General features: G+C 41.9%; 1 protein-coding gene across 1 annotated transcript in view; it reads left to right on the forward strand.

Moving 5' to 3' along the window:
• MYRFL (myelin regulatory factor like) overlaps window positions 1-18,452 on the forward strand; it is a 133,307-nt gene extending 114,855 nt beyond the window's left edge. The window contains exons 17-26 of the mRNA XM_066257651.1: window positions 1,639-1,713; window positions 1,797-1,852; window positions 1,975-2,154; window positions 9,941-10,003; window positions 10,598-10,685; window positions 12,611-12,685; window positions 15,646-15,766; window positions 16,101-16,175; window positions 16,284-16,823; window positions 18,162-18,452. Of these exons, the coding sequence (XP_066113748.1) occupies window positions 1,639-1,713; window positions 1,797-1,852; window positions 1,975-2,154; window positions 9,941-10,003; window positions 10,598-10,685; window positions 12,611-12,685; window positions 15,646-15,766; window positions 16,101-16,175; window positions 16,284-16,370 (820 nt within the window). The 3' untranslated portion in view covers window positions 16,371-16,823; window positions 18,162-18,452. The remainder of the gene's footprint in view (window positions 1-1,638; window positions 1,714-1,796; window positions 1,853-1,974; window positions 2,155-9,940; window positions 10,004-10,597; window positions 10,686-12,610; window positions 12,686-15,645; window positions 15,767-16,100; window positions 16,176-16,283; window positions 16,824-18,161) is intronic.
• Window positions 18,453-26,971: the final 8,519 nt, after the last annotated feature.

Here is a 26,971-nt window from a genome sequence, read left to right on the forward strand (position 1 = left end):
AAGGAAAGGAGCAAATGGCCATGTTATTCTATGATTCTAGAAGGTCTCTGGATTGTACATTGAGATGCCAGAGACAATTCAGAAAGAGTATTGAAGGATTAGTAACAGGGAGCCTGACCAGGCGGTGGCGCAGCGGATGGAGCTTCAGATTGGGATGCAGAGGACCCAGGTTTGAATCCCTGAAGTTGAGGGCTTGAACATGGGCTCATCTGGCTTCAGCAGTGGCTCAACATTTTGAGCACGGTGTCGCTGGCTTGAGCGTGGGATTATAGACATGACCTGATGGTCGCTGCCTTGATCCCAAATGTCACTGGCTTGTAGCCCAAGGTTGCTTGCTTGAGTACAGGGCCATTGGCTTTGCTGTAGCCTCCCAGTCAAGGCACATATGAGAACGCAATCAATGAACAACTAAGGTGCTGCTACGAAGAATTGATGCTTTTCATAGTTCTCCCTTCCTGCCTTTTTGTCCCTATCTGTCTCTCCGTCTCTCTTGCTAAAAAAAAGGGGGGGGTTAGTAAGAGGGTGATAGGAAATGGGCTGTGAAAGACAGTGTAGGGAGCTTTGGCTGCAGCAAGCAGTTGCCAGCACGACTCACCAAGTTCCACCGGAAGCTGCCTCTTGGGCCCAGTGCCACACCTCCCAGCCAGGGCTGTGCCTGCCGGGCAGTGACCAGCTGCTGCTGAGAACACTCTGGGAACCCTTCCTTACAGTGGACTCCAAACATGGGCACACAACTTTGTATATATTTAATGATGCAAATCCACCACCTTTGATGGGGAACAAAATGACGAGGAGTTGAGTCTACAGAATCAGGTGTGAAGTCAAACTGGCAAGAAATCAGGTTTGGTCACCCTGTGCCAGGCCTAGCACACAGTGGGACAGTAAAGTCACCAAGCAGACTTTCTTGTGTGGCTTGTGAGAGAGGTCTAGACTCCCCCATAGAGCAGAATACTGTGTGTGGATGCCTGAGCATTGTTGCGAATAGCTTCCCAAAGCTCCGAGCCTTTCAGAAAAGCCTCCGTTTGGTTATATAAGTTCTGGTTATCAAGGGAAAAGATAAAGTTTATTATTTTGAAGCCACCTAGTGTGTGGAAATGGATGCTTTATTGCATTTCTTTCTTTCCTCTGTCCAGTTTGATTTATTGTGCTCTAAAAAGACAGGCGGCTGGAAGATGTCGGCAGTGTCCAAAGGGTCTGGCATCCACAACTGACTGAACCTGTGCCTCCTCACATCCCCCAGCGCCAGTGTGGACGCCCTCCACCAGTGGGCAGTGAACTTGGCTCTGACTTTTTCCTGCAAGGAGCAGAGGGCTGCCTCTAGCCATGTATACGCTTCCTCTTGTAATCTTCCACTAGTGACAGGTGCTGCTGAGACAGCCTGCCAGGGCTAGGGGCTGCTCTGTGGAAAAACCCATCAGCATGGACTACCCCAGGAGCCTCCATGCTCCAGGAGGATGAGGGCTTTGCTCACCGGAGCAGAGAAGCAGAACTGTGCTGGTTTCCATGGTGCATCTGTCAACCGTGGCCGCCCCTCCCATTGGTGGGGCCTGTGAGAGTACATCTCTGGCCAGCTGGTGGTGTGAGTTATATTTGGAATCAAATCTGCCACATAATACTTTCTTCTTATTTTTTAAACAGCGCCTTGACGATAGTCTCCCTATACATACTTAGCTTAAAAGATCAAGACCGACGTGCCCCAAATCTCCCTCCGAGGTGAGAGTTCCAGTCTTGCTTTCCTTTGGAGAATAGGATCCTTGCAGGTCTCTTTCATGAGTCATTTTATTATCCCTTTTCAGCAATATCACAAGCTCTCAGGAGCCAGCCCTACCTCCTACAACCTCCACCTCCTCCGGTAAGATCTTCCCATTGCTCATCCTCAGACCCAGCCTGTGTGTTTCATGTGAATTGTCAGTAGAAGACCTAGCCTGCCAGGTTAACTTGTCGCTTCTTTCCCTTCTGCCCGACGCTGTGCAGCACCTTATACATCTCTGGCAACCACACACTCCTCCTTCCAAATACCAGAAATCACTTTCTGTGAGATCCTACCGTGTCAGGAGATTTACTGCTGCCCCATCTGGGGAACAAGAAGAATCTTCTCAAGTCCTGTGCAAAGGCAGTTCAAGGAAATGAAACCTCATCAGAGGTCATGGGCAGGTAAAGGATGTTCAAAGAGAAACAACAAGAGCCTTGAACCTGAGGGCTTTGTTTTCCCCTTGTCAATATTTGCTTGAATTGTCTCTTAATAGTTCCAGATAATGGTTCCACTCTTCTATTTGGGGTAGTAAGATCTTTAAAAACACAAAGAAGCAAACTTGCAATCATTTATGATAAAGTCATATGCTGCCTAATGATGCTCTGGTCAACAAGCTACAGCATATAAATGGTAGTCCCCTCGGATTATATTGGAGCTGAAAAATTCCTATTGTCCAGTAGTGTCATAGGGCAACTCAGTACTCACATGTTTGTGGTGTCACGGGCGTAAGCAAACCTGTGCTGTTTGTAGTCTAAAACTTAACACTCACCTTTGTGTGCGGCACATAATGCTATATAATGATAAGTGACTGCTACTAGTTTATGTATTTACTATTCTATATTTTTTATTATTATTTTAGGGTATGCTATCTCTACTTATAAAAGAAATGTCTTCTGGAAAGCAGTATGCCATTTATGCCAGAACAGCCTCATACATCTTGTGTCTATTGCATCTCTTTATTGCATCATTTTCTCTGGTGCTTCTATACAGTAACGTGCCCTCCAGGCTTATAGCCTAGGAGCAATAGTCTATGTGCCACACATATAGCCTTAGGTGTGTGGTAGACATACTATCTGGTTTTCTGTAAGTGTACTCTGCGATGTTCACATGACAATGAAATCACACAAGGATGCATTTCTTAGGGCATATCCCTATCATTAAGCAGTGCTGGAATATATTAAATTCTTTGCGCAGGGATGAAATTTTGGTTAATTCAAGTGAAAGGGTCTCATTTGTCTGTTGCCAATGATGATAATAATAGTTGCATAACTGAAGTAATTATATGTGGATGGGTAGACTTTTTGGCTCACTTAGAACTTAAAAAATAATGTAGTATCTGGGCTCTCTGCCCAAACCAATGTAAAAAGGCTTTAGAAACACCAGTGAGTTCAGGGTAAGCTTTAAGTCAATGAAAGACACAATATTAGCATTCCAGTTTCAAACATCTTATTTTTCCTAAACATATATGCACACACACAGATGTTTTCTAAGTAACAGAATTTTATGTTAAAAATATAGAAACTTTAAGGCTAAAAGTGTAATTATCTCTGTAAAATCAAACATAATATACATTTAAATGTATGCTAATTTATCAATTTTTTTGGAAATCTTATAAGCACACATATGAAGTGTCTAAAATAATAATGATAATAATGCAAATAATAGTAATACTAATTAGTGTAGTTTATTGGGATGCAGTGTAACAAGTGATATTGGTCATGCCTAATTTTGAAACAGTTGGGGAAGTGCAAACCTAACATGCATCTGGAAGAAGATGAACCAAAATATTTTTGAGCAGCCCTCATAACTGACACATAGACTATGTCAGTGGTTGAAGTTTTGGAGTGGCAAAGTACTTTCTTTTTCCTTTGATATTATTTCTTAAAAATTTTTTATTGATTGATTTGAGAGAGAGAGAAATATCAATTTATTGTTGTTCCACTTATTCATATATTCATTGATTGATTCTTTTTTTTTTTTTTTCTGTATTTTTCTGAAGCCGGAAACGGGGAGAGACAGTCAGACAGCGCCCGACCAGGATCCACCCGGCACGCCCACCAGGGGGCGACGCTCTGCCAACTAGGGGGCGATGCTCTGCCCATCCAGGGCGTCGCTCTGTTGCGACCAGAGCCACTCTAGCGCCTGGGGCAGAGGCCGAGGAGCAATCCCCAGTGCCCGGGCCATCCTTGCTCCAGTGGAGCCTCGGCTGCGGGAGGGGAAGAGAGAGACAGAGAGGAAGGAGAGGGGGAGGGGTGGAGAAGCAGATGGGCGCTTCTCCTGTGTGCCCTGGCCGGGAATCGAACCCGGGACTTCTGCACGCCAGGCCGACGCTCTACCACTGAGCCAACCAGCCAGGGCCCATTGATTGATTCTTGTATGTGCCCTGACTAGAGATCAAAACCTTGGTGTACTTTTTTTTTTTTTTTTTGCAAGAGAGAAACAGAGAGAGAGAGAGATGAGAAGCATCAATTTGTAATTGTGTCACTTTAGTTGTTGTTTGATTGCTTTCTCATGCATGCCTTGACTGAGGACTCCAGCTGAGCCAGTGACCCCTTGCTCAAGCCAATGACCTTGGGCTTCAAGCCAGAGACCATAGGGTCTTGTCTATAATTCCGCACTCAAGCCAGCGACCTTGGAATTTCGGACCTGGATCTTCAGCGTCCCAGGTTGATGCTCTATCCACTGCACCACTGCCTGGTCAGGCAAAACCTTGGCTAATTGGGACAATACTCTAACCAACTGAGCAACCAGGCCATGGCTCTTTTGACATTATTTCATATCTTAGTCTTGAATAAATAACTTTTACAAGTCATCATCATCTTCACATAATGAAGTATTACTGTATGCCAGGCATTGTCATAAGTAGTCAACATAAATAAATCATTTATTCCCTGCAAGCCTAAAGGATAAGCTCTGTGATTATCCCTATTTTTCCATTGAGGAAGCTGAGGGACAGAGAATTTCCCCCACATCTATAGGAGGCAATGCTTACACAACTGTTTTTCTCATGAAAACCGTTTCTGATTGAACTTGGAAACATGCATCACTACAGGGTGAGGATAAAAGTTCCATTTAATTTAAGTCATCATGTTTTTAATAATTTTAAATATGCGTAGATCTAACATTGCTGCAATTGTTACCCCCCCCCCCCCAAGCCTTCACCCCTTATGAAAAGCACATGAAACCTTGTGGCTGCTGAATCCTTGCCTTACCTTGAGAGTCTACCTTGGGGACACTTGGTGTCTGTTTCTGAGAGCAGTCTGTAGAAGAGACCATCTCACCTAGGAGATAAGTACTGAAAACACAGGATTCTGCACAGGAAGAGGTCAGGGACTAATCCAATTCTCATTTTAAAAGTTTCTTGACCTTCGAGCAAATTCAATGCTGTTAACAACTAGCTCTTGATCTGAAGGGTTGTTGCTCTCTTCTCTGAGACAGTGAGTGTCTGCTCATCTTACATTTCCTTAACTTTGGGAGACACTTTCAGAAACACATACACGAGGAGTAAAACTACTAGCAGAAGAAGTGAATAAAAATCAACATTTTTATGATGTGCTGAACTCAAACCATGGTTCTTCTTCTGGGCCTAAGTTGATGTGTACATACATGTCTTTCAGAAAGGCTATCCTCTCTTTCCTCATTTAATAAAAGGTTTGGGTACAATTACCCAGGAAGTGGAAAGTGGGTGTTTTGGATATCTACTTTGATAAACCAACTGAATTTTATGGACTAGATATTATTCTATGGAACTAATAAAGATTTAAATAGACAACAGAGTAGATGTTAAAAAATAAAGAGCCTGTTTGTGTGTAGGGGGGAGGGAATTTATGGAATGCTACAGATTTGTAAAGATTTGGTAAAGATTTTTTTAAAAACCTCATAAAGCAAAACAGCATCTGGAATTTATGCTTATTTTGTTTGGGATACCAGAACTCGAAGAAGAGCAAATGGCCAGAAGGAAATGGTTCCCTGTATTAAAGGACTCAGTCCTTGATTGGTTGGGCTCATTATGAGGCTGGTTCAGTCAGGAAAGAAAGAGGTACCCAACATGCTGTATTGAATGAAGCTCAGCCGTCAGTGCAGTTTTATAAGTAGTACAACACACACATTCCACCACAACAGGATATGCTTTGGTTGGACGCCATCTTAAATCTCTCCTCTCCAGAGTGTCTAATTTAGCTTATTGAGAGATCTTATCCGCTGATTTGAAAACCCCTTGGGAATGTCTGCTAACTTTATAGTGAGTATTGTTGGAAGGCATTTGCAAAGGGAGAGCCACCCCTGTATGACGAGAGGAAAATTTATGGTTTTTCAATAACCAGCCTTTCAGAATTGAAGAGTCTTGCCTCAGAGATGTGACACATTGCAGGTGTTTTATAGGAGATGTAATATTTGATATTTCAAATCCTGCTTTTCAAAAGCCATTTTGGTAATTCTAAATTGGCAAGATAATCTCACTTCAACTTTACTTTTCTGTTACTGTTAAAAAACTGTTATCAGCTACTAAATCCTATCACTGGGTTCTAGTCTTCAGGAACCTGAAAACTCCCTTCTGTGGCAGTGAGCCAACTCTGTATTACTATTTATAGGATTAAAAATGAGCCCCTTTCCTGCAAATTCAGCAGGAAAGCAGAACAAAGGTAGGGGAAGAGAGCAGAGGAATAGAGCAGGTCTGGTTTTGTCTTTCCTTTACGCCTCATTTGCTTTGTAAATTCACAGCCATCTTTGGAAACAATCACAAGCAAAACTCATAGCTAGCGGGAGACGTGTGCTTGAAAATTATGATTGGAATAGCTGGAATCCAAGCAATCTGGAGGCCTTTTTAGATAGCACATATATTTATATCTAAAGAGAAATAACTTTTCAATTTTCTAGAACGTCCTTATATATTAAGATCATTTGTTTTTCATGGAAAGCATCATGTTGGGGAGGAGACTTGCCTTGCCTCTAAGTTCTGTCTCACTCCCATTTATTCATAAGGTGAAGGAGCTCAGCTTCCCACATCCACTTCCAACATCCCTCTGCACCCATCCACCGGGAATTTCCCCTGTGAGTGTGCAAGAGGAAACATTTTTCTAGAGGGTATTTGATCGGCCTTCCCTCATCTCCCCCCACCCCTCCATCTCTCTTCCTTCCATCTCTCCACAAATGCTTCTTGAGCACCAACAGCTGAGCCTGGCCTTCCCTTCTGTCAGGATACAACAGTGAGCAAGAGGCAGTCTTCCAGCCTGTCTGGCCTGCAGCCCCCGTCCTCCCACCACCATGGAGTACCTCTCCGCATCCAGGGCCCCAACTATGTCCTTGTCGCCTTCAACCGGGTGGCCACTAGTAATATTGTCCAGATGAAGGAAGATTGTGACATGATGTTTAAAATGAGTGGAAAAAATCTTACTCGATGTGTTGGAGAGACTGGAGACATTATACAGTTTGCAGAATGTATTTTTAAAAATGTACAACTTTTATAAGATGTGAAATGGCTCTGAACTGCCTCCCACAGCAGCAGCTGATTTCATGCACTGGAACCTGGCACACTTGCCTGCAGAGTGAGACCCCATATATCAGTCTCCTTCTGGTTGGCCGAGATAAGCGTGGGAACTACTAACCAGGACAGAGACTTACGAGTGATTGTCCCCAAGTAATGCCCACTGTCACTTTTGCTTTATATCCTGAAATTTCACACAGAAACTTGTAGATTGTGCCTCTTTTTTCTTCCCACAAAAGCAGCACATATTGTGTCACCTGGTGTCGCTTGCTCAATGAGGTTAATGTCTTTGGATTTTGTCCAAGAGCATATTGAAAAATATAAAATTATATTGTTTAATGCAAATAAAGGAATGCATTAAAGAGTAAAAATACTTAGAAAAAATCTGCACATTAAAAAAAATGCTGCCTGACCAGGCGGTGGCGCAGTGGATAGAGCGTCAGACTGGGATGCAGAGGACCCAGGTTCAAAACCTCAAGGTCGCCAGCTTGAGCGCGGGCTCATCTGGTTTAAGGAAAAGCCCACCAGCTTGAACCCAAGGTCGCTGGCTTGAGCAAGGGGTTACTCGGTCTGCTGAAGGCCCACGGTCAAGGCACATATGAGAAAGCAATCAATGAACAACTAAGGTGTTGCAATGAGCAATGAAAACTAATGATTGATGCTTCTCATCTCTCTCTGTTCCTGTCTGTCTGTCCCTGTCTATCCCTCTCTCTGACTCACTCTCTGTCTCTGTAAATAAATAAATAAATAAATAAATAAAAATTTAAAAAAATGCTGGAGAAAATTTTAAATTCTTTTGTTAGGTTTGTTTAACAACCCACTAAATGATTGCTTTCACTATCGACTTTTAAAATATACAATTTTTCATAACCTTCACAATAATCATCTGTATGTTTATGAATTATCCATTTAGAATTGCATTTAAAATGACTTTTTGGCTCTGGCCTGATAGCTTAACTAGTGAGAGCATTGTCCCAAAGCACAGAGGTTGCTGGTTCGATCCCCAGTTAGGGCACATACAGTAACAGATCGAAGTTCCTATCTCTCTCTCCCCCTTTTACTTTCTCTCTAAAATTAATAAAATAAACATTAAAAAAGTAATAAAATGACTTTTTGGCTCTAATGCATCATAAGCACTTCTCCACCTTCCTTTTCCATGGCAAGTTCTAGCTCCGCACCAGTGATCTGATTTCTTTCAGTTGACTACGACTCAGTCCTTACCTTAAGCTCAATTTATTCCTGTATGGATCATGTTATGTAGGAGAGAGAGGTTCCCTGCTGTGGAAAAATTCAAGAAAGGGAAAAATTGCACAGATATATGCCTGACTGGTGGTGGCGCAGTGGATAGAGTTTACCTGGGATGCAGAGGTGCTAGGTTTGAAACCCTTGTGTGCAGGCTCATTTGACTAGAGTGCAGGCTTGTTGGCTGGTGTGAGGGATTCCTGGTTTGAGCACCGATCATCAACAGGACCTCAAGGTTGCTGGCTGGAAGTCCAGAGTCACTGGTTTGAGCCCAAAGTCTCTGGCTTGAGCAAGGGGTCACTGGCGTGGCTTGAGCTCCCCAGTCAAAGCATGTATGGGAAGCAATCAATGAACAACTAAAGTAAAGCCAATTACAAGTTGATGCTTCTCATCTCTCTCCTCTCTCTCTCTCAAAAAAAAATTTAATCAATAATAGAGATAACATGCCCTTTGGTATAGTGATAGAAATATCACTGATTGATCACCACTTAGAAGATTCAGTAATAAATGCCATGGCATTAGAAAGGAGGGAGCTACAAGCTTCCCTGATCTAATCTGAGATGTTGTCTTAGTCTTTTAGGACTCTCATAACAAAATACCATGACTAGGTGACTTAAATAACAAAAATATATTTTCTCATAGTTCTGGAGGCTAGCAGTCCAAGATCAAGGTGTTAGCAGGTCTGATTTCTTCTGAGGCCTCTCTCCTTGGCTCACAGGTGGCCACTTCTTGTGTCCATACAGTTTTTCATTTATATACATACCCTCATTTGTCCTAATCCAGGGGTTGGGAACCTTTTTGGCTGAGAGAGCCATGAACGCCACATATTTTAAAATGTAATTCCATGAGAGCCATACAAGGACCCAGGTATGTTTCGCATTATCCAATAAAAATTTGGTGTTGTCCCGGAGGACAGCTGTGATTGGCTCCAGCCACCCGCAACCATGAACATGAGCGGTAGGAAATGAATGGATTGTAATACATGAGAATGTTTTATATTTTTAACATTATTATTTTTTTTATTAAAGATTTGTCTGTGAGCCAGATGCAGCCATCAAAAGAGCCACATCTGGCTCGTGAGCCATAGGTTCCCGACCCCTGTCCTAATCTCTCCTTTTCTTATGAAGAATAGCAGTCAAATTGGATTAGGGCTCACCCTAACAGCCTCATTTAGTTTAATTACATCTTTAAAGGCCCTACCTACAAATACAATCACATTCTGACTACTAAAGGTTAGGATTTTTATACATGAAAATTTAGGGGACAGAATTTAGCCCAAAGCAGATAACTTCTTGGAGAAAGATGGGAATCTACTGTAATAAATGTGACAGGAATGCAATGCTTTGAGAGGTGAGAGAAAGGATGGGGAAACAGTCAAGGACAGAGACAAATGAGGGCATACACTGGGTTTCTTCTCATCCTAACATAAGCCTTAAAGACTGACAGCCATTTTTCCTCTTCAGAAGACAGAAGCACATCGTTCTTGGCAGGAGATGTGCTAACCAGCCCTGACTGGGGGAGTGACTGTAAGTACAAATTTGAATGACTCTATCCTTTGACTTGTGGAACCAGGCATGGTAACTACAAGCTGTAATGACCAGAGTGAGGACCAGGGACAAAGGCAGGACCCTGCCACAAACACCCATGGCATTACGCTTTTATGATGAAAGGGTACGTTAGAGATGGCCGCTCGTCACTAGGCAAGTTGTGGTTGATCTCCATGGATTTTAATAATTGATCTGAACTTCCTTCTCTTCTGTTGTTTTTTCTTTTCTGACTACATTTTTAGTTTGTTTTCTGTTTTCTCATGTTTTAAAGCATTTTCAATGAATTTCAATTTAGTAGGACTTTAAGGGTCCATAAATTCTTTAGGACATTATGAAGCTATCTATTGGAACCTGGGTCTTTTTTTTCCTTTTTGTTTTCTTGAAGTTTTCTATAACAACAACAAATGTGCCTTCTCTCCTTCCTTCTCCTCCTTCTTTTCCCATTTGAATGCAAATGAAATCCATTTATCTAGAAAACTCTTATTTTACATTCCAAAATTTGGACACTGTCCTGCCGTGCAAGACTTTTCCGCAGCAGAAGGGTTTACTTTCTTTTATTTCTTCTCCATCCAGGGATTGACACAACCATCAGTTCTATACAGATTATGGAAATCCAGCAAATAATCGATCGTCGGTATTGCAGTAGAAGCCTCCAGTGCGGGTGGGTAAGCCTCGCCATTACACCCCAATTGTTTCTGGCATTTACTCAGGGCTCTGGGTTTTTGAGACTGGAATAAAACCTAAAGCTGCACAGTGAAATCAATGCGTGCTTACACTGCTCCTTAAGTGGAAACACATTTGCTACATGGTGGAAGAGGGAATCATAAAACCGTTGGTATTAGCAAATGTCAATAAACCACATCTCCCATGATCCCAGCCTCCTGGTTTAATGGGAACGACCCAAGCAGAAAGCTTAGGGGCAGCTCTGTGGCTGACTCTGTGAAGGAACAAACCAGAGGTGCAGAGCTGCTAGTTAGTTACTTTTACAGACAAGAAGGACGTTGTTACCAATGGCTTCAAGTTTTGCATGAGCTGACGTTTGTATATTTAAATAACAAGAGATATCATTATTTTAATGACTGAAAAAATAGCTTATCTTAGCTTTTTCGACTAGGAGGGAGAAAGTCCATGTGCTGCAAAAGTTACCAGCAGCGTCTGTCTCCAGGGGAGGCAAGGGTGGGTCTGGAAGCATAGAGTACAAATGACCTCAGCAGGCACCAAATGCAAGTTGTAGGCATTAAGAATGGGAGTTACTTTTCTTTCTTTGATAAATATTTACTGGGTAACTGCTCGGTTAGAGGCAAAACCCTACATTTTAAAAGTATTGTCACAAATTCTATGGATTCTCAGCCTTATTCCTTTTCAGCCTGATATAACTTAGGCTTCAAGTTGATGACCCTGAGTTTTAAAAATAGACTGCATGGTGCCTTATGATCTGTTTATGACCTCTACATTTACTATGTCATTGAGTTCTCACAAAATCCCTGTGGGTTGATATTATTCATTCCTGTTTTGTCATAAAGGAGCCGGAGGTACAGTAAACTTGAAAAAGCTGGAGACCAACGCTAATTAGTGTGGTAGGGCCACGTAGAGGAGAACAGCAAGATGATTCAGATGTAAATATCAGCACTTTGATGGGATCTTATTCTCCCTGCCCTCCCCGTTCTCATCCACTGAGCCGGGTTGCCGGGAAGCATACAGATGTTGGGAGGCATGGAGTAGGAAATGAATTCCATTTACCTAAGCTTCCTCCAGCTGAACAGAGCTTTCCTGATGCCAATGCAGTTCTATTTCTTTTGTTTTTGTATTCTCATTTTTTAACAACTGACTTTAGTATCCATTAAAGAGAATTTAAAAGGACTGGCTATTTTCCTCATTTACCTGGTTTTAAGTTGTTTCTACGTATAACTTAAAAGATGGCCTTACAGACGATATTCCTTTTTGCAGGAGTCTGCATTTCAGTATGAAATCAGAGGCATTCCCGCACTTCCCCAGGTTTCTCTCTTAAAGGGGAGGAGGCAGGAATCTCTGCATACGCATTTCTGTCTTGCAATTATCTCCATTACTAAGCGGTAATTAGGACTATAATAATTTGGTTGGTTTAAGTTCTGAAAGTTCATAATATTTTCTGCTAATGTTTACTAAAAGAGAGTGATTTGCGGTAGAAAAGCTGGCGTTTATTATTTCCAGTCTTCCTTTCCAGAGGGATTGTTAGTTTGAGGCCTGCGCCCGCGTTGCATCTGTCTCCTAACGTCTGTATCTCCTTAGGGGAACTGAAGTCATTTCCCGTGTGTTTAATTTTGCGCATTTGGCCTGGGATTTGACTTTCCATCCCCTTGTTTGTGGGCTCTAACAAACTGTAAATCTTTGTGGTCTATTTTATCTATCAAGACTTGCAAGAAATCACTTTGCAATTTGACAGGTATGTCTCTGAAAAACATGAAACTCTACCATGTTAAACTCGGTTTTATGTCTTTATTAAAGAATATTTTACTTTATAGAGTATATAATGAGTAGCAAAAAGCCTTTTGAAACATTGCCTGCCTATTTTGATTTGTGGTTTTATTTTATTTTTTTTATGATTAGGTCTGGAAATTACAATTATAATATTCCCGTTAATAAGCACACACCCACCAATGTCAAATTCTCTCTGGAAATCAAGTAAGTGCATAGCTGTGAAAAACAATTCCATTGTTATTTGAAGAGCCAGTCTGAATTTCTTTTACAATTTGATCAGGAAGTCAGGAGATGGAAAATTATCAGTCTCTGTTAACCAGTGACAGTGGGGTTAAAAGGTGGACCAGCTTGGGAAAGGGGTTTTATAAATGAAGGCTGGGATCTTCCATTCTCCCTCCTCCCACTGGGCTGGACAGGCTCTAGGCTGTGCGCTCACAGCTGCAAAGTGGAAGTGACCTTGGATTTGATGCTTGCTCACAAGCTGCAGACTGCCCCTGGCTGTGTCTCTTTTAAGTGGGGTGGGAGCAAGAGTGACCTGCCCTGGATGGAAAAACTGAACATTTTTGTGAGCTCCTGGTAGCAGTGCTAATGCAGACACTACTTCCGTTCCCCGGGGGAGTGAACAAAAGGAGTCAGCATTTGGAACTGGGCAGACCAGGGTTCAAACTTGTTTTTGTCGCTTACTAATTTTGCAGCCTTGGAGAAACAATTTATCCTCTCTGAACTACTATTTATTCATCTATAAAATGAGTTTGACATTATATCATAACAAGTAGAGTTGCTGTGGGAATCACTGTTAATAATAAATTCGTGACTCCCATTTTCTGAGTTTAGACTATAAGCGAGACACTCTGTACTCTAGTACTGGGTCATATGATCCTCAGCAACACACGGTTGGCATTGTTTTTTCTAGTTTATATTTTTCAGATGGAAACACAGGTTTCAAGTGGTCAAAAAATCCATCACGAAACTCAGAGCTTGTAAGAGGTAGAGCTGAGCTTCAAACTCAGCCAGTTTTTTTAACCACACTTGCCTGCCTTCACAATGAGATGAGATAGATAAAGGAACCGTTGCCCTTTCCCGGCACAGAGTAGGCACTCAATAAATGATAGCTTTATTATGACTACCTTTCCTCCAAAATCATGAAATTCTAATCTGTTCACATTAATTTTAATTAATTATGGAGCTTTAAGACTTTTTTTGTGTGTGTGACAGAGACACGGAGAGAGACAGAGAGAGGGACAGATAGGGACAGACAGGCAGGAAGGGAGAGAGATGAGGAGCATCAATTCTTCTTTGTTGTGGCTCCTTGGTCTCCTTAGTTGTTCATTGATTTCTTTCTCATATGTGCCTTGGCTGGGGGGCAAGGGAGGGCGGTACAGCAGAACGAGTGACCTTTTGCTTAAGCCAGTGACCTTGGGCTCAAGCCAGCAACCATGGGGTCATGTTTATGATCCCACGCTCAAGACAATGACCCTGCACTCAAGCCAGATGAGCCCTTGCTCAAGCCGGCGACCTCGGGGTTTCGAACCTGGGTCCTCCACGTCCTAGTCCGATGCTCTATCCTCCGTACCACTGCCTGGTCAGGCAGTACTTTAAGACTTTTGGCCCACTTCACTCAAAAAATATGCAATGAGCTACCTTTTACCATGAAGACAGATGATTTTCATTTTGTGTTTCTTGATTTTAGTCTCTTTCTACTTCCTCCACATTTTGTCTCCTCTCCCCTTCCTTTTCTCTCTTTCCTTTTCCTCTGTCCTCTCTCTCCCTCCACCTCCCTGTTCTGTTGCTCTTCCTCATCATCACCTCCCCCGCCCCATCTCTTCCTCTGCTTCCCTCAGGCTTCCTACACCTTTTCTCATCAACTCTGCTCCTACAATGAGCTAATGACTCTCAACCCAGCTGCTCCCCTTGAAAAGGTCTGTTTCCAGCAGCTAATATTTCATAACTCAGAGCCCACCATAATTCAAGGCAGAGCAAAAGCTAAATGTAACTGTTCTTAAAAGTTAAACGTACTACTCTTCTCCCACACTGCCTGAGTAACCTGAAACAGTATGCCTAGTTTCAACAGAGGGAAATAAGCTTAAGTGGTATATTTCCTGAAGTGGCAGAAGATCCATCTTGAGCCACTACATTGGCCATTTTTCTAATATGGCTGATTTTAAAATGACACGGATCCTCAGCTGAGATTATAGGCCGTTTGTCCCACTTGTGAAAAAAGATTATTTCCAAACACAGATAATGCTCATCCTCCTGGTGATGATTACTGGGCCAACCTCCAGAGAAGAACCATTCATTCTGGAGATAGCTTTAAAGGCTAGTTATCTCCAGTGGGTCTCACCTCCACATCCCTACCTGTGTTTGTTAGCCTTGCTGCTTCAAACAAAATTTACCCAGTCCAGGATTTTGTAGAATCTGAAATCCTGGAAACTTCAGATAGATGCAAATTTAGCTGCAGCGCAAAGGGAAGGAATATAGTCCAAAATTATTTTAAAATCTATGGAGAAGAGAAGTTCTGATGTTGAGGTAATTTAAATCATGAGATTATATTTTAGAAACTGTCTTATGCTATCTCAGTAATCAGTAATTGTTTTAGTCAGTTCGGGCTGCTGTAACAAAAATACCATAGACTGGGTGGCTTGAACAACAATTTCTTTTTCACAGTTCTGGAAGTTGGGCAGTCCACATCAAGGCACCAGCAGATTTGGTTTCTAGTGAGGGTCTGCTTTCTGGTTTATTAATAGTCATCTTATTATGTGTTTACATAGTAGAAGGGGTGACAGTGCTCTCTCTGGGGTCTTTTTTTTTTTTTTTTTTTTGAGTACAAATTTCACTAACGAAGGCTCCACCCTATGATCTAATCACCAAAGGCTCTACCTCCTAACACCATCACACTGGAGGTTAGGATTTCAATGTATGAATTTTGGAGGACACAAACATTCAGTCCATAGCAGTGGACCTGAGGTTGAGTTTCTTTCTGTAATAATGAGATGTGAGCTAGCATACTGGCATCAGTGACCTATCTGTAATAAAGTGCTTATTTGGAACTTTGAATGTATTTCCAAATTATGTTCCCATTATGCTTCCTCTTCTTATGAACGCATAACCTGATAGGAGGTAGTAACTGCTTTTCCATTTGCCCTTTCTTTCATTTGTCTTTGAAGCACCACAGAGCCATTGATAGTCTTCCAGTGCAAATTCACCCTTGGAAATATATGTTTCCAGAGGAAGAAGGAAGCCAAAGGGATGCAGAACCGCCGAGAGGTCTCCACAGAGATGACCCAGGTAATGCCTTCCAGCTCCTTGGCATGAGGCCCCTGTTCCAGGAGAGGTGTGTGTGGAACTGTGGCGCAGCCTCTGCTCCCTGCTAGCAGAATGATGCCTGAGCCACAGGCCAGGGTTTCCCCTTGCTACCTGACCCCAGTCCCCGGGCTCCGCTCGCCGTCCTCCATGCTGTGTCCTTCAGAAGCTGCAGGCTATTCCAGCCGTCCTTATCCAAAGCTGCTGTCGCAGGTGCCGCTCCTACAGCTGTCAAGGAAGCATATTCTCAGCTTATGCTCATTCTATCTACGTGTAAAATATGGTTACGAGATGGACCTCTCTTTCATTCGTTATTTAGGGACACCAGCACATTTGGAGCCTCCCTGTAGCCCCGTTCTTTGATAGCGCGTACCACTTCCGTGTAGCTGCACCAGTAAGCTTTTCTTTTTAAAATTTTCAGTAAAAAAATCAATCAATAAATATACTTTTAAAACAGTCAATTCTTACATTAACTATTCTCTTTTTTCTCTTCTTCTGACAGGATTTAGCTGACTGTTCAACGGATCCTTATTTTGCTGGGATATTTTTTACAGATTACTTCTTTTACTTCTATCGACACTGTGTCTAATTTATTCAAGTTCAGTTGGGGACTGTAGTGAGGAAAAACACTCAGAAATACAGTTAACAGAAACTTATGTCCTTACATCCAACCTCTTGCTTCTTTTTGTAGAACACCCACATTTCTTGCCAAAGGACTTGATCAGGCTTTGGGTTCCGACAGTTTTGAGACATCAACGAGGAGAATAAAGTGTTCGCTGAAACTGGAGATAATGTGGTGTTTGCTTTTGCCACTACTCTGAAGAAAACATTTCCTGGAGTAAACAGCACTCTTGGATTTGAAAATCCTGCTCCTGGTATTAAGGAAGCTATGAGGTCAAAATAGGCAGGTCTAGCTTTATTTTGTCTTAATGTATTTCAAAGCTTTGGAGAAAAACAAAAAGGCCCATTCAGCCACATCAACTTAGACCCACTAAAGGAAGACTCTTGAGAATGTGTGACATGGAGTGTGTTGACGAGAGAGGTGGGTGGTATCTGATGCTGAGCTCACTTTTAGGCAAACTATTGCTCTGTGTGTGTGTGCGTGTGTGCGTGTACTACATTATAGAATGCAGCTTGCCAATGAAATGGATTATGAAGAGGAATAGTTGCAACTCTATTCTGTAATGTTTGATGGACATAAAACTTTCCCTGGGGTGGGGTTCACCCTCTTGTAAAGAGGGACGCACTAGCTTGTGACAAGTCTTTAAAGGCTCCCTAGACATCTAGGCCCAGAGAGTTCCATTTGCTATTCCAGTACTCATTACCTTTTTTCTTTTTCTTTTTTCTTGTTCCTCTACATATGAGGGTTTCTCTCTCTTTTTTTTTTTTTAAGAGGGGTTCTCTTATAGGGCATTATGACCCATCTTAGTGCTTTATAGCTGGATTTGCTTTGGGTATGTCTATCTGGCTTATGGGTAGATTTTTTTACCTTTCCAAAGTTAGAATGGCTAGAGGCCTCTAGCTGGAGTATACTAACTATGTCTTTTTCTTTCTGTATTCTTTTTTTTATGTACATTCTTTATTTAATAGTTATCATATACTACTTAAAAACAGAAATATCGCTTTATAAATTGCCTTTGCGTCCCTTGGACAATTTTCCACAGAGCCCTACATATTGTAGAGGTTCATTATATACATATTTGTTGATTGATTATATAATTTCTTCATGTCCAGCAGCCAAAAGTCCACTCAACTGACAGAGAGAGAAAAGAGCAGCGAGGTCAGCAGGGAGCTGGGCAGCCGTGTATCTACCCCCCCTCCCCCCATTTTCCCAGAGTGCTCTGTTATCAGGGAAGGTAGATTATTCATCTGCAGAGCAACCACCCGGGAGCACAAACCTCTGCAGGAGCCTGTGGGGAGGAAGGGAAATCAAACTGTATTTTTTTTACAGGGACAGAGAGAGAGTTAGAGAGAGGGATAGACAGGGACAGACAGACAGGAACAGAGAGAGATGAGAAGCATCAATCATCAGTTTTTCGTTGCGACACTTTAGTTGTTCATTGATTGCTTTCTCATATGTGCCTTGACAGCGGGCCTTCAGCAGACCGAGTAACACCTTGCTGGAGCCAGCGACCTTGGGTGGGCTTTTTGCTCAAGCCAGATGAGCCCTTGCTCAAGCTGGCGACCTCGGGGTCTTGAACCTGGGTCCTCCGCATCCCAGTCCGATGCTTTATCCACTGCGCCACCGCCTGGTCAGGCTAGAGGGAAATCAAACTGTAATTGATAAATTGCTGAAGGCTCAGGGCAGACAAGTAATGGATATCAGAGAAAAACACGTTATGCTTCTCACTTTCTGTATTCTGATGTTTTGACATCTTAGGGTCCTGCTGCTCCTGGAGGGACTACACCTCGCAAGGGTCACCAATTCTTAGAGACAGTAAAGAGCTTGCCTACCTGTGCTTTTCTAATATAAACCAACGAGTCCAGAGCCCACACCCAGCTACCTTCTTTTATCAGGCTGTCACATTCCACCTGCCCGCCTCAGCCCAGCCCGGGTACCTGCCATCCCCGCACAGCCTCTATGTCCGGAACCTTGGGAAAGTATTCAGACTAGCCAGTCTTAAGCCTGTTTACCCTGCTCACTCATTCCTTCCTGTGGAAACCATAAGGACTCTTGCCCACAGTTCTTCCCTATCCCTCTGCCTGCTGACCAACCTTGGTGCTGCCCAGTGTGGCCACCAAGGTGTGGCACGTCTCCTCTTGGGAACCATGAATAACAAATTATCCTTTCAATGCTGATCATCACCTGATCTGTTGGTCTTTTCTATGCCTCAAATTTCTTATTAACATACTATATTTTATAACATGGAGAATCAAGCCACTCGTGGTCCGGCTCCAGGTAATAGGATAGCTGAATGGCTGACCTTCCCTTATCCTATTGTTGGCCTTCAAGTCAACTAGGATGAGACAAATTTTTTTTTTTACCTTGACAGTGGTAATCAGTAATAATATATCCTCCTCTTTCTTATTTTTAAATATTATTATTCATGTGCCATGTGGGTAGAAGTTACCATATTTCCCCACCTATATGACACTGCTATGTATAAGATGCACCTTAATTTTGGGGCCCGAAATTTGAAATAAAAATGTATTACATAAAGTTACTGAACTCAACTTTTACTCTTCATAAAATTCATACAACTCCCATCACTGTCAAAACTCCCATCCATTAGCTTGTCCTTGTCTGTGTCTGATGACGAATCACTGTCTTCATATATTGTCTCGTCCTCAGTTCCATCTATGGCATTTGAAATGCCACACTTCTACAACCACTATATAAGATGCAACCAGTTTTTAGACCCCCAAATTTTTTGAAAAAGGTGCATCTAATACATGGAGAAATATGGTTATTGTGAGGACCCAACAATAAAGAAGAGGGACAGGATCCCTGCTCTCACAAATGGCATTTTGAAATAGATTATTGATATAAAGGTAGTTCAACCCCATAGAAGCTGAGACGATGGAGCCCAAAAGTACTTGTTTTGAATTCAAATTGTGGCTTTATCTGTGCATTCCTAGGCAAGTTATATAACTTCTGTAAGCCTCAATTTTCTCGTTTATGAAAGAGGACAGTGAGTATCTACAACAGATAGGAATAAATGAGATAAAAGATATAAACAGTGGTAGGCTTTAAGTAAATATGAGCTATTATTATGTTTGCACAGAACAGAATCATTATAAAGATTACCATGGGATTATAAAGCAAATAAATAACTACACACTCACAGACATTAAAGTGTTTTCATCTGCTGTAAAAACAAACAAAAGAAACCAGACAGAACATATATAATGTGTATCATATAATGTTTATGCTTTTTCTATATTTGGAAAATTGTTTTTCCTTTTACTAACCAGCATAATCTTTGTGGGAAATAAAATAAGGTAGTTAATTTTTGACAGGGGTATTTCAGGGTTCTTCCAGTTTCTTAGACTCAAATTTGAAGTTGGTTCTCCTGAGTTGTAGTATTAGCCTGTCCAGATAATGTAGCTGCAACTCCATTTTTTAATAGCAACCAGGTGCTTGTTGTCAGAGAAACTCCATTAATTTTACTCTTCTACTGGTAAAAAAAATAAAAATAAAAAAAAATCCTTGTCAGCAGCAGAGTATGGGAGTTCTCTTCAGCATGGAAAACCCACATGCTTATTCATAGTATGAAGGTTTCAGGTGTCTAATGCAATTTGGTAAGTTGCTTATAAGGTGATTTCTGAAAAAATACTGTTTTCTTATTAAATTTCATTAAAAAAACGAAGTCTTTTTAAAAATATCAATATAATTAATTCTTAATTATTTTTTCTTTTTATTGAATTTATTGGGGTGACACTGGTTAAAAAACTCATACAGGTTTCAAGTGCATAATTCTACAACACCTCATCTGTACACTGTGTTGTGTGTTCACCCCCCCCAAGTCAAGTCTCCATCCATCACCATTAATCGCCCCTGTAGCCTCTCCCACTTCCCCCACTCTCTTCTTCTCCCCCCTCCCGCAACACCACACTGTTGTCTGTGTCCATCAATTTCCTCTCTCCTTTTTTCCTTTTTGCTCAATCCCTCCACCCCCTCAGCCAGCCCCACTCCCAACAGCTGTCAGCCTGCCTTCTATCTGTGAGCCTGTCTCTATTTCGCTTGTTCAACACTGGAAATCCTTTTCCCACAGAAAACCTGGTCTAGAAGATTGTGTTGAAAGTCTTCAAGAAGAAAGGACTGAAGATAGTGGACAGACCTGTGGCATCCTGGGATTATTAAACCTATGAGGAGAACAATAGACTCTGCTGAGTCTTTTGTATTTGCAGCACTTCCCCGTGAGCTGTCCACTGGGGACCATGCTGCTTCAGGCCAACAATTCTCCTTATGTCAGAGAATTATCTGACTCTTCACTGGAAGAGCCCCAAATTCAAGTAATTAAAATGTCTCTATGAGTCTTTCTCCCAACATCCCATAACCCCAGTCTAATCATGAGAAAGATATCAGACAAATCCCACATGACGGATGTTCTACAAAGTACCTGGTGTGTGCTCCTCGAATAGTTAAGGTTATCAAAAACGGGAAGTCTGAGAAATAGTCACAGTCAAGAGGAGCTCACACAGACCTGATGACTCAATGCGATATGGTATCCTGGAACTGAAGAAGGGAATTAGGTAAAAACTAAAGAAATCTAAATCAAGTATGAGCATTAGTTAGTGGTAAGGTACCAATATTGGCTTATTTATTGTGACAGATAGACCATGCTAAGGTTAAGATGTTAATAACAGGGCAAACTAGGTGTGAGGTTTGTTGACACTCTGTGTCCTAGCTTTGCCAGTTTTCTATAAATCTAAATCTGCTCCAAAATAAGACACTTAAAAAAAAAAAGTCAGAAATAAGTTCATGTGAGCTGGGTTGAAAGATCACATGCTGCTACCAGGTGCCATTTGTTATAATATAGGGTAAGTTCAAGCCTGAAAAATAAGTATTTTTAACTTCAGGGGAAAGTACTTTGGTTCTCTACTTTGCCAATTATTGGTCAGACCCTTTATATCAATTTAATTAGCTCCCAAATATCATATAAAATACTATGGAATATAAAATAAAAATATATAAATGCTATAAAATATAAAATAATCATAATATAAACAAATAGAATTAGAATTTTTTATGAGTTCTAACAAAGGAACTCAAACAATTTTTGAAAGCTGCCAGATTTTTTTAAACAACCAAACCTTAAAATTGACTTAAAACGGCCTGACCTGTGGTGGCGCAGTGGGATAAAGCGTCGACCTGGAACACTGAGGTCGCCGGTTCGAAACCTTGGGCTTGCCTGGTCAAGGCACATATGGGAGTTGATGCTTCCTGCTCCTCCCCCTTCTCTCTCTCTCTCTCACTCCTCTCTCTCTAAAAAATCAATAAATAAAATATTAAAAAAAAATTGACTTAAAACAATTTACATGTGTGTGTTTAACCCCACAGCATTTTAAAACAAACTCATGTTGTAGTGCTCTTCACCTAATTCTTTCTTTCTTTCTATACAATTTTTGGATTTCATTTCTGTGGAAGGTTCCCAACATCGCATTATTTGAATCATGAAACTAAACATCTTAAGGGAAAAAGCAAAATTGCCATTCTTTTGTCAGTTTGCAAAGCACTTTCATAGAGCTGGCCTCACTGGAGCCTCACAGCAACGCTGTGAGATTGGGAGCGGGGGAGGTCTTCATAGCTCCCCATTCTGCCGATAAGGACATGGAGGACAGAGAGGTTAAGGAAGGAAAAGTGGAAAGCCAGGTTTTCTGGTGCTAAATCTCATCCCTTTCCACTCTGCAACATATCTTATTTAGTGTGGGCTGCCATAAAAATATTTAAGAATTGATGGCTTAAACAACAGGAAATTATTTCTCACAGTTCTGGAGACTGGGAAGGTCAAGATCAAGGTGTCAGCAGGCTCAGTGTCTGGAAAGGGTTGTATCCTTGAGCTGCAGATAGCAGCCTTCTTGCTACGACCTCACATGGCCTCCTTTCAGTGTAGACATGTGGAGAAAAAGAGACAGATGGGGGAATCAAGTTCTTTGGGGTCCTTTCTTATAAGGGCACTAATTGCATCATGAGAACCCCTTCTTCATGACCCCATCTAAACCTAATTACTTCCCAAAGGCCCCATTTCCAAATGCACTGAGGACAAGGGCTTCCACATATGAATTTGAGAGAAAGACAATTCAGACCATAGCATTACATCACTTAGCCTTTGGAAATTTTTTTCTTTCTTCACAACTCTTTGTAGTTTTCAAGAGACCATCAACTCAGATATTGACCCACCCAAACGGCACTGACATGTTAATGGGTCTGGTAAAGTGATATTTATACTTAGGAGGCCTTGTAAACTGATAGGATGTGTTAAGAGGCCATTTAGTCATAATACAGAATGGAGAGAGGGTAGAGGGACAGAGATGAATGAGATCTCTGGTCGCCAGCCACTAAGTTACATGTATTTATATTGCACCAGGGCTTAACAGTTCACTTAAGAATGCTAAATATCAACCTCACTCTGAGGAACACTTCTGCAAAATCTTCCATTGGCAAAGCTAAAAGTGTTTTGGCTTTTATTTCTTCAAGGACATGTGTCATTGATTTTTGCATCTGATGCTAAAGAGTCAATTGAGCTCTTAAGAAGCATCCAAGGATTCCAAATCTAGTGCATTTTTGATGAGTGGTTGTTTAAAGCCTGTAGAAGCACAGCTTTGGAGACCTCCAATTTACCAACAGTGTTTGGCATACAAATTCATCTTTTCTTGGCTGTATTCTGTGAATGGGAAAGCTTTGTTAGTTCTTAAGACACATAATTTGTGGAAGAGATGGGTGCCAAACATCACAGTCACAATCCTTCTATGTCTTAAAGGCTCCACACAAATATAAAATGAGATCATATTTTAGAAAGACTCCTGCTAACATGTCTTTGCCAGAGCTGAGTTCCCAAGCCATTTTTAGCTGCACCAGCGTGACCTCCTTTTTAAATGCAGATCAATGGAAAAAGGAACCAGACTCAGAGCCAGGAAGTTTGGTCCTGGTCCTGGCTCAGTAACTCACCGCTGGTGTCAGCTTGTATACTTCACTTTCCTGGTTGCAAAATTGGATCCATAACAGTCCTGCATACATGAAATATTTATGTAAAATATTGGTGCTTCATGAATACAGATCTTTAAGAATGATCCCAGGGAAGGCATTATTTTGAACAAATAAATACATTGGATATTTTCCTCTCTTTTAATGAGTTTCAGTCCATTATGCTTAGAGTAAGTTACTTACATTACTACCACTACCTTCACCTGGAAGACACGTTGCCCAGCACACAATAGATGCTCAATCAACATGTCCGAAGTAAAAGGTGGGTGAACAGAAACATTTCCTCTGTTTGCCAGGGACTATGTCAAGATGGCATATTAAAACAGATTTGAGTTCTTACTCTTTCACCGTGAATTTTTTAAATTGGTATTATTTGGAATATTGCTATTATTATCCTGTTCTCTAAGCACATTGAAAGTACCTTTAAAGGACTGCAGTATAAACTAGAAAATTCAATGGCCTATTGTCTATTGGAGGTTTCCAGACCTGATGTTCATTTACAGCTATTATTCGTTGTTGATATTTATACTGCTGAATTTTATACAGCACAACTGCATAAACATCTAACTTAATTGCAGATTAATTATAAAGAACTTAATGAATGTTGCATAACATATCCAAGCCTTATATGCCTTATGACAGTAATTAGGCTGCTGTAGTTTTCCCCTGAAGTGAATTGTAAGACTTCAGGCTTGTCATCCTATACAATTGCTGAAAAATGTGTTTTTGTTTTTAGTGTGGCTGTTCTAGGCTCTCAGGAGCAGTCTTTGGAATCACCTGCAACTAGAGAAGCTACTCAAGATGATGTTAAGAAGAAAAAGCCTTTTAGTTCCTTAACAGAGGGCCCTTTACCTCTAAGGAAACGCTCCAGTATGGATGATGTTTCACACATTCAGCCGCCGAACTCTATACCACTGCTCATTTTCACTCACTCACTCTCTCTTGCACGTAAACACTAGTGGAGTGCATCTATATGCCAGATCTGTAGACGATGCTAGGGAAGCCAGGCTTCATTCCTGAGCTTGTTTAGGCTTCTGCCATCTGGGGGACTAGACTCACAAACCCCCAGTTAGCCGCCACACAGCAGGGAACCGTGGCACTGACTCTGTGTTTTGCAAGTACGGGACAGGCATACCAGGCCCCGCCTCTCAGGTGAATGAGACAGAGAATGGAATGGAGGAAGGGGGGAGGTTTCCAGCCACAAGGGACATCTGAGATATTTGGATCTAAAAGGTTGATAAGTGTTTTTGCCTTGGTATATGTGTGTGTGTTTAAATAAAAAAATTTAAAAAGGTAGAAGTGATACATGAATCCATTTTTTATAAGGAAGAATCTAATTTTAAGTGCCTCAGGAACTGCAAAGTGTATAATTACACACACACACACACACACACACACACACCCATTGAGCCAGCTCTTCTGCGAGCTTTGCTGACAGGAGAGGGCTCCTATTTCTGGAAAACACCTCTTTTTACCCTCCAATCCAAGAGCAGCCATTTGTCTCAAGGGATTCATGGAGACTGTGGGAAAAGCAAATCATGTTGGGTGGGGCATGGGATGATTCAGGAGACTGGCAATGAGTTTATGGGTGGGGAGGCCAAGCCTCAAGACGGTGGCTGACTCATCAACAGGTACCTGTCTGTCTCTCTGCAGTAGGTGCTTCATAAATATTTGTACAGTAGGGGAGGGCTGGCTCTATGTAGCCTATACCTATACTCTGTTCATTTTAAAATAAAGAGGTCTTCCTTTCTAAGGAAGGTTGACTTCTTATTTTTCAGTCTCAGGTGTTTATGATGGGAAGAGCTGGGAGAGTCTCTGAGTACTCTCAGCATGCCTGCACTGTTCGTTTGGTAACAGCACCCCTGGGTTTTCTTGGCAAGCAATCTTGCCCCAGGTCTCAGTCTCCATAAATCGAGTGAGGCCAACACTCCCTCACTCCAGAGAAGAACACGTGACCCAGGCCTCAGCAAAGAAAGTATTGCATGCCCCTGGCAACAGTAGCTGGTTTAGGGGTAAGCATCTGATCAAAATCGGGCCAATCAGAACCATCCCTGGGAGTGGACTGTGGGAGTTTCTAATGGTAGGAGTGAGTCTGGGGCTGCCGTCTCACCAGCCTGCTGTGAATGAAGCTAACACAAGGGAATCAGAGACATGAAGACAGATTTCTAACCCAGATATGCTCCTCTCCCTTCCATAGGCGGTTAAATGAGCTAATGCGTTTTCATTTTAATTTAGCTGGATTAAATTTGAATTCTGCCTCACAGCCAAAAGAATTCAGATGAATACCAGCCTCAATAAGAAAATTCAACCGTTTTCCACACAGGATGCTCAACTGGCTGACTCCAGAGGCTGGTACCTGATTTATGAGAATACTGGTCACTATTCAGGGTTTGGAAGGTGGCGCCTGGAGCTGCTCTTGCCCCCTTCCCCTAGGGGCTGCTACATCCCAAGTGACAAAAGACAAAGCTAATTCCACACTTGCATGGTGCTTTCCATTTTACGGTCTTACAATTATTTCTCTTCTATTTTTTTTTTTTAACAAGGAACAAAAAGTAACTAAAGAATGATAGATTTATTATATTAGAATACAGGCCTGACCAGGTTATCGTGCAGTAGATAGAGTGTTGGCCTGGGAAAATGAGGACCCAGGTATGAAACCCCAAGGTCGCCAGCTTGAGTGTGGGCTCATCCGGTTTGAGCGTGGGCTCACCAGCTTGAGCGCGGCATTGCTGGCTTGAACCCAAGGTCACTGGCTTGAGCACTGACTCAGCTGGAACTCCCCAGTCAAGGCACGTCTGAAAAAGTAATCAATGAACAACAAAAGCAACACAACTATGAGTTGATGTTTCTCATCTTTCTCCCTTCTTGTCTATCTGCCCCCCCCCTTTGCTAAAAAAAAAAAATACAGAAGAATTACACACCAATTGCAGGAACTACCATCTGAGCTGAGCTTCATGGGACTATGTAGACAGTTACTGAAGGCTTCTTCCACCATCTCACTTTCTCTTTTGGATCTCACACGGTGTATTGCCTGATTCTCTCTGCAAGGCTGCTTAATTCTTCTTCCTTCTATTGACCAGAAGGTCTGTTTCTCTGTTTACTCATTTGCTTGCACCCATCGTGGCCATCCCAAAATGTAGCCTCGGACCCCAAGTCTCCATCAACTTCCAACTTGGTTCTCCAGGGCAACATGGTTCTATCTCTCGTTTCAAATTCCAATGAAAAAGAATCTGACTGGTCCAGCCTGGCTCAGTTGTCCACCTGCGATTTTATCAGCTGTTGTCAGGTAGGAGGGTTGTGCGTTTTGAGGGTGCCCTTTGGAGACTGGGGTTAGTGGTGGATCGATTCTTTAAGAAGGGAATGTGGGAAGGAAGAAAATGGTAAATAGCTTCAATATAGCCTCCTGATCTCATTTGATCTCTATATTTCTGAGACAGAAATGATTATTGTCTCCATTGCACATACCTATGGATCTTGAACAATGTGCTGCTTATCCATGATGAAGAAGTGAAAGGGAGTAAGAATTCCGTGAGGAAAAGTTC

This window comes from Saccopteryx bilineata, chromosome 2 (assembly GCF_036850765.1).
Source record: "Saccopteryx bilineata isolate mSacBil1 chromosome 2, mSacBil1_pri_phased_curated, whole genome shotgun sequence".
Classification (NCBI taxonomy): Eukaryota; Metazoa; Chordata; class Mammalia; order Chiroptera; family Emballonuridae; genus Saccopteryx; species Saccopteryx bilineata.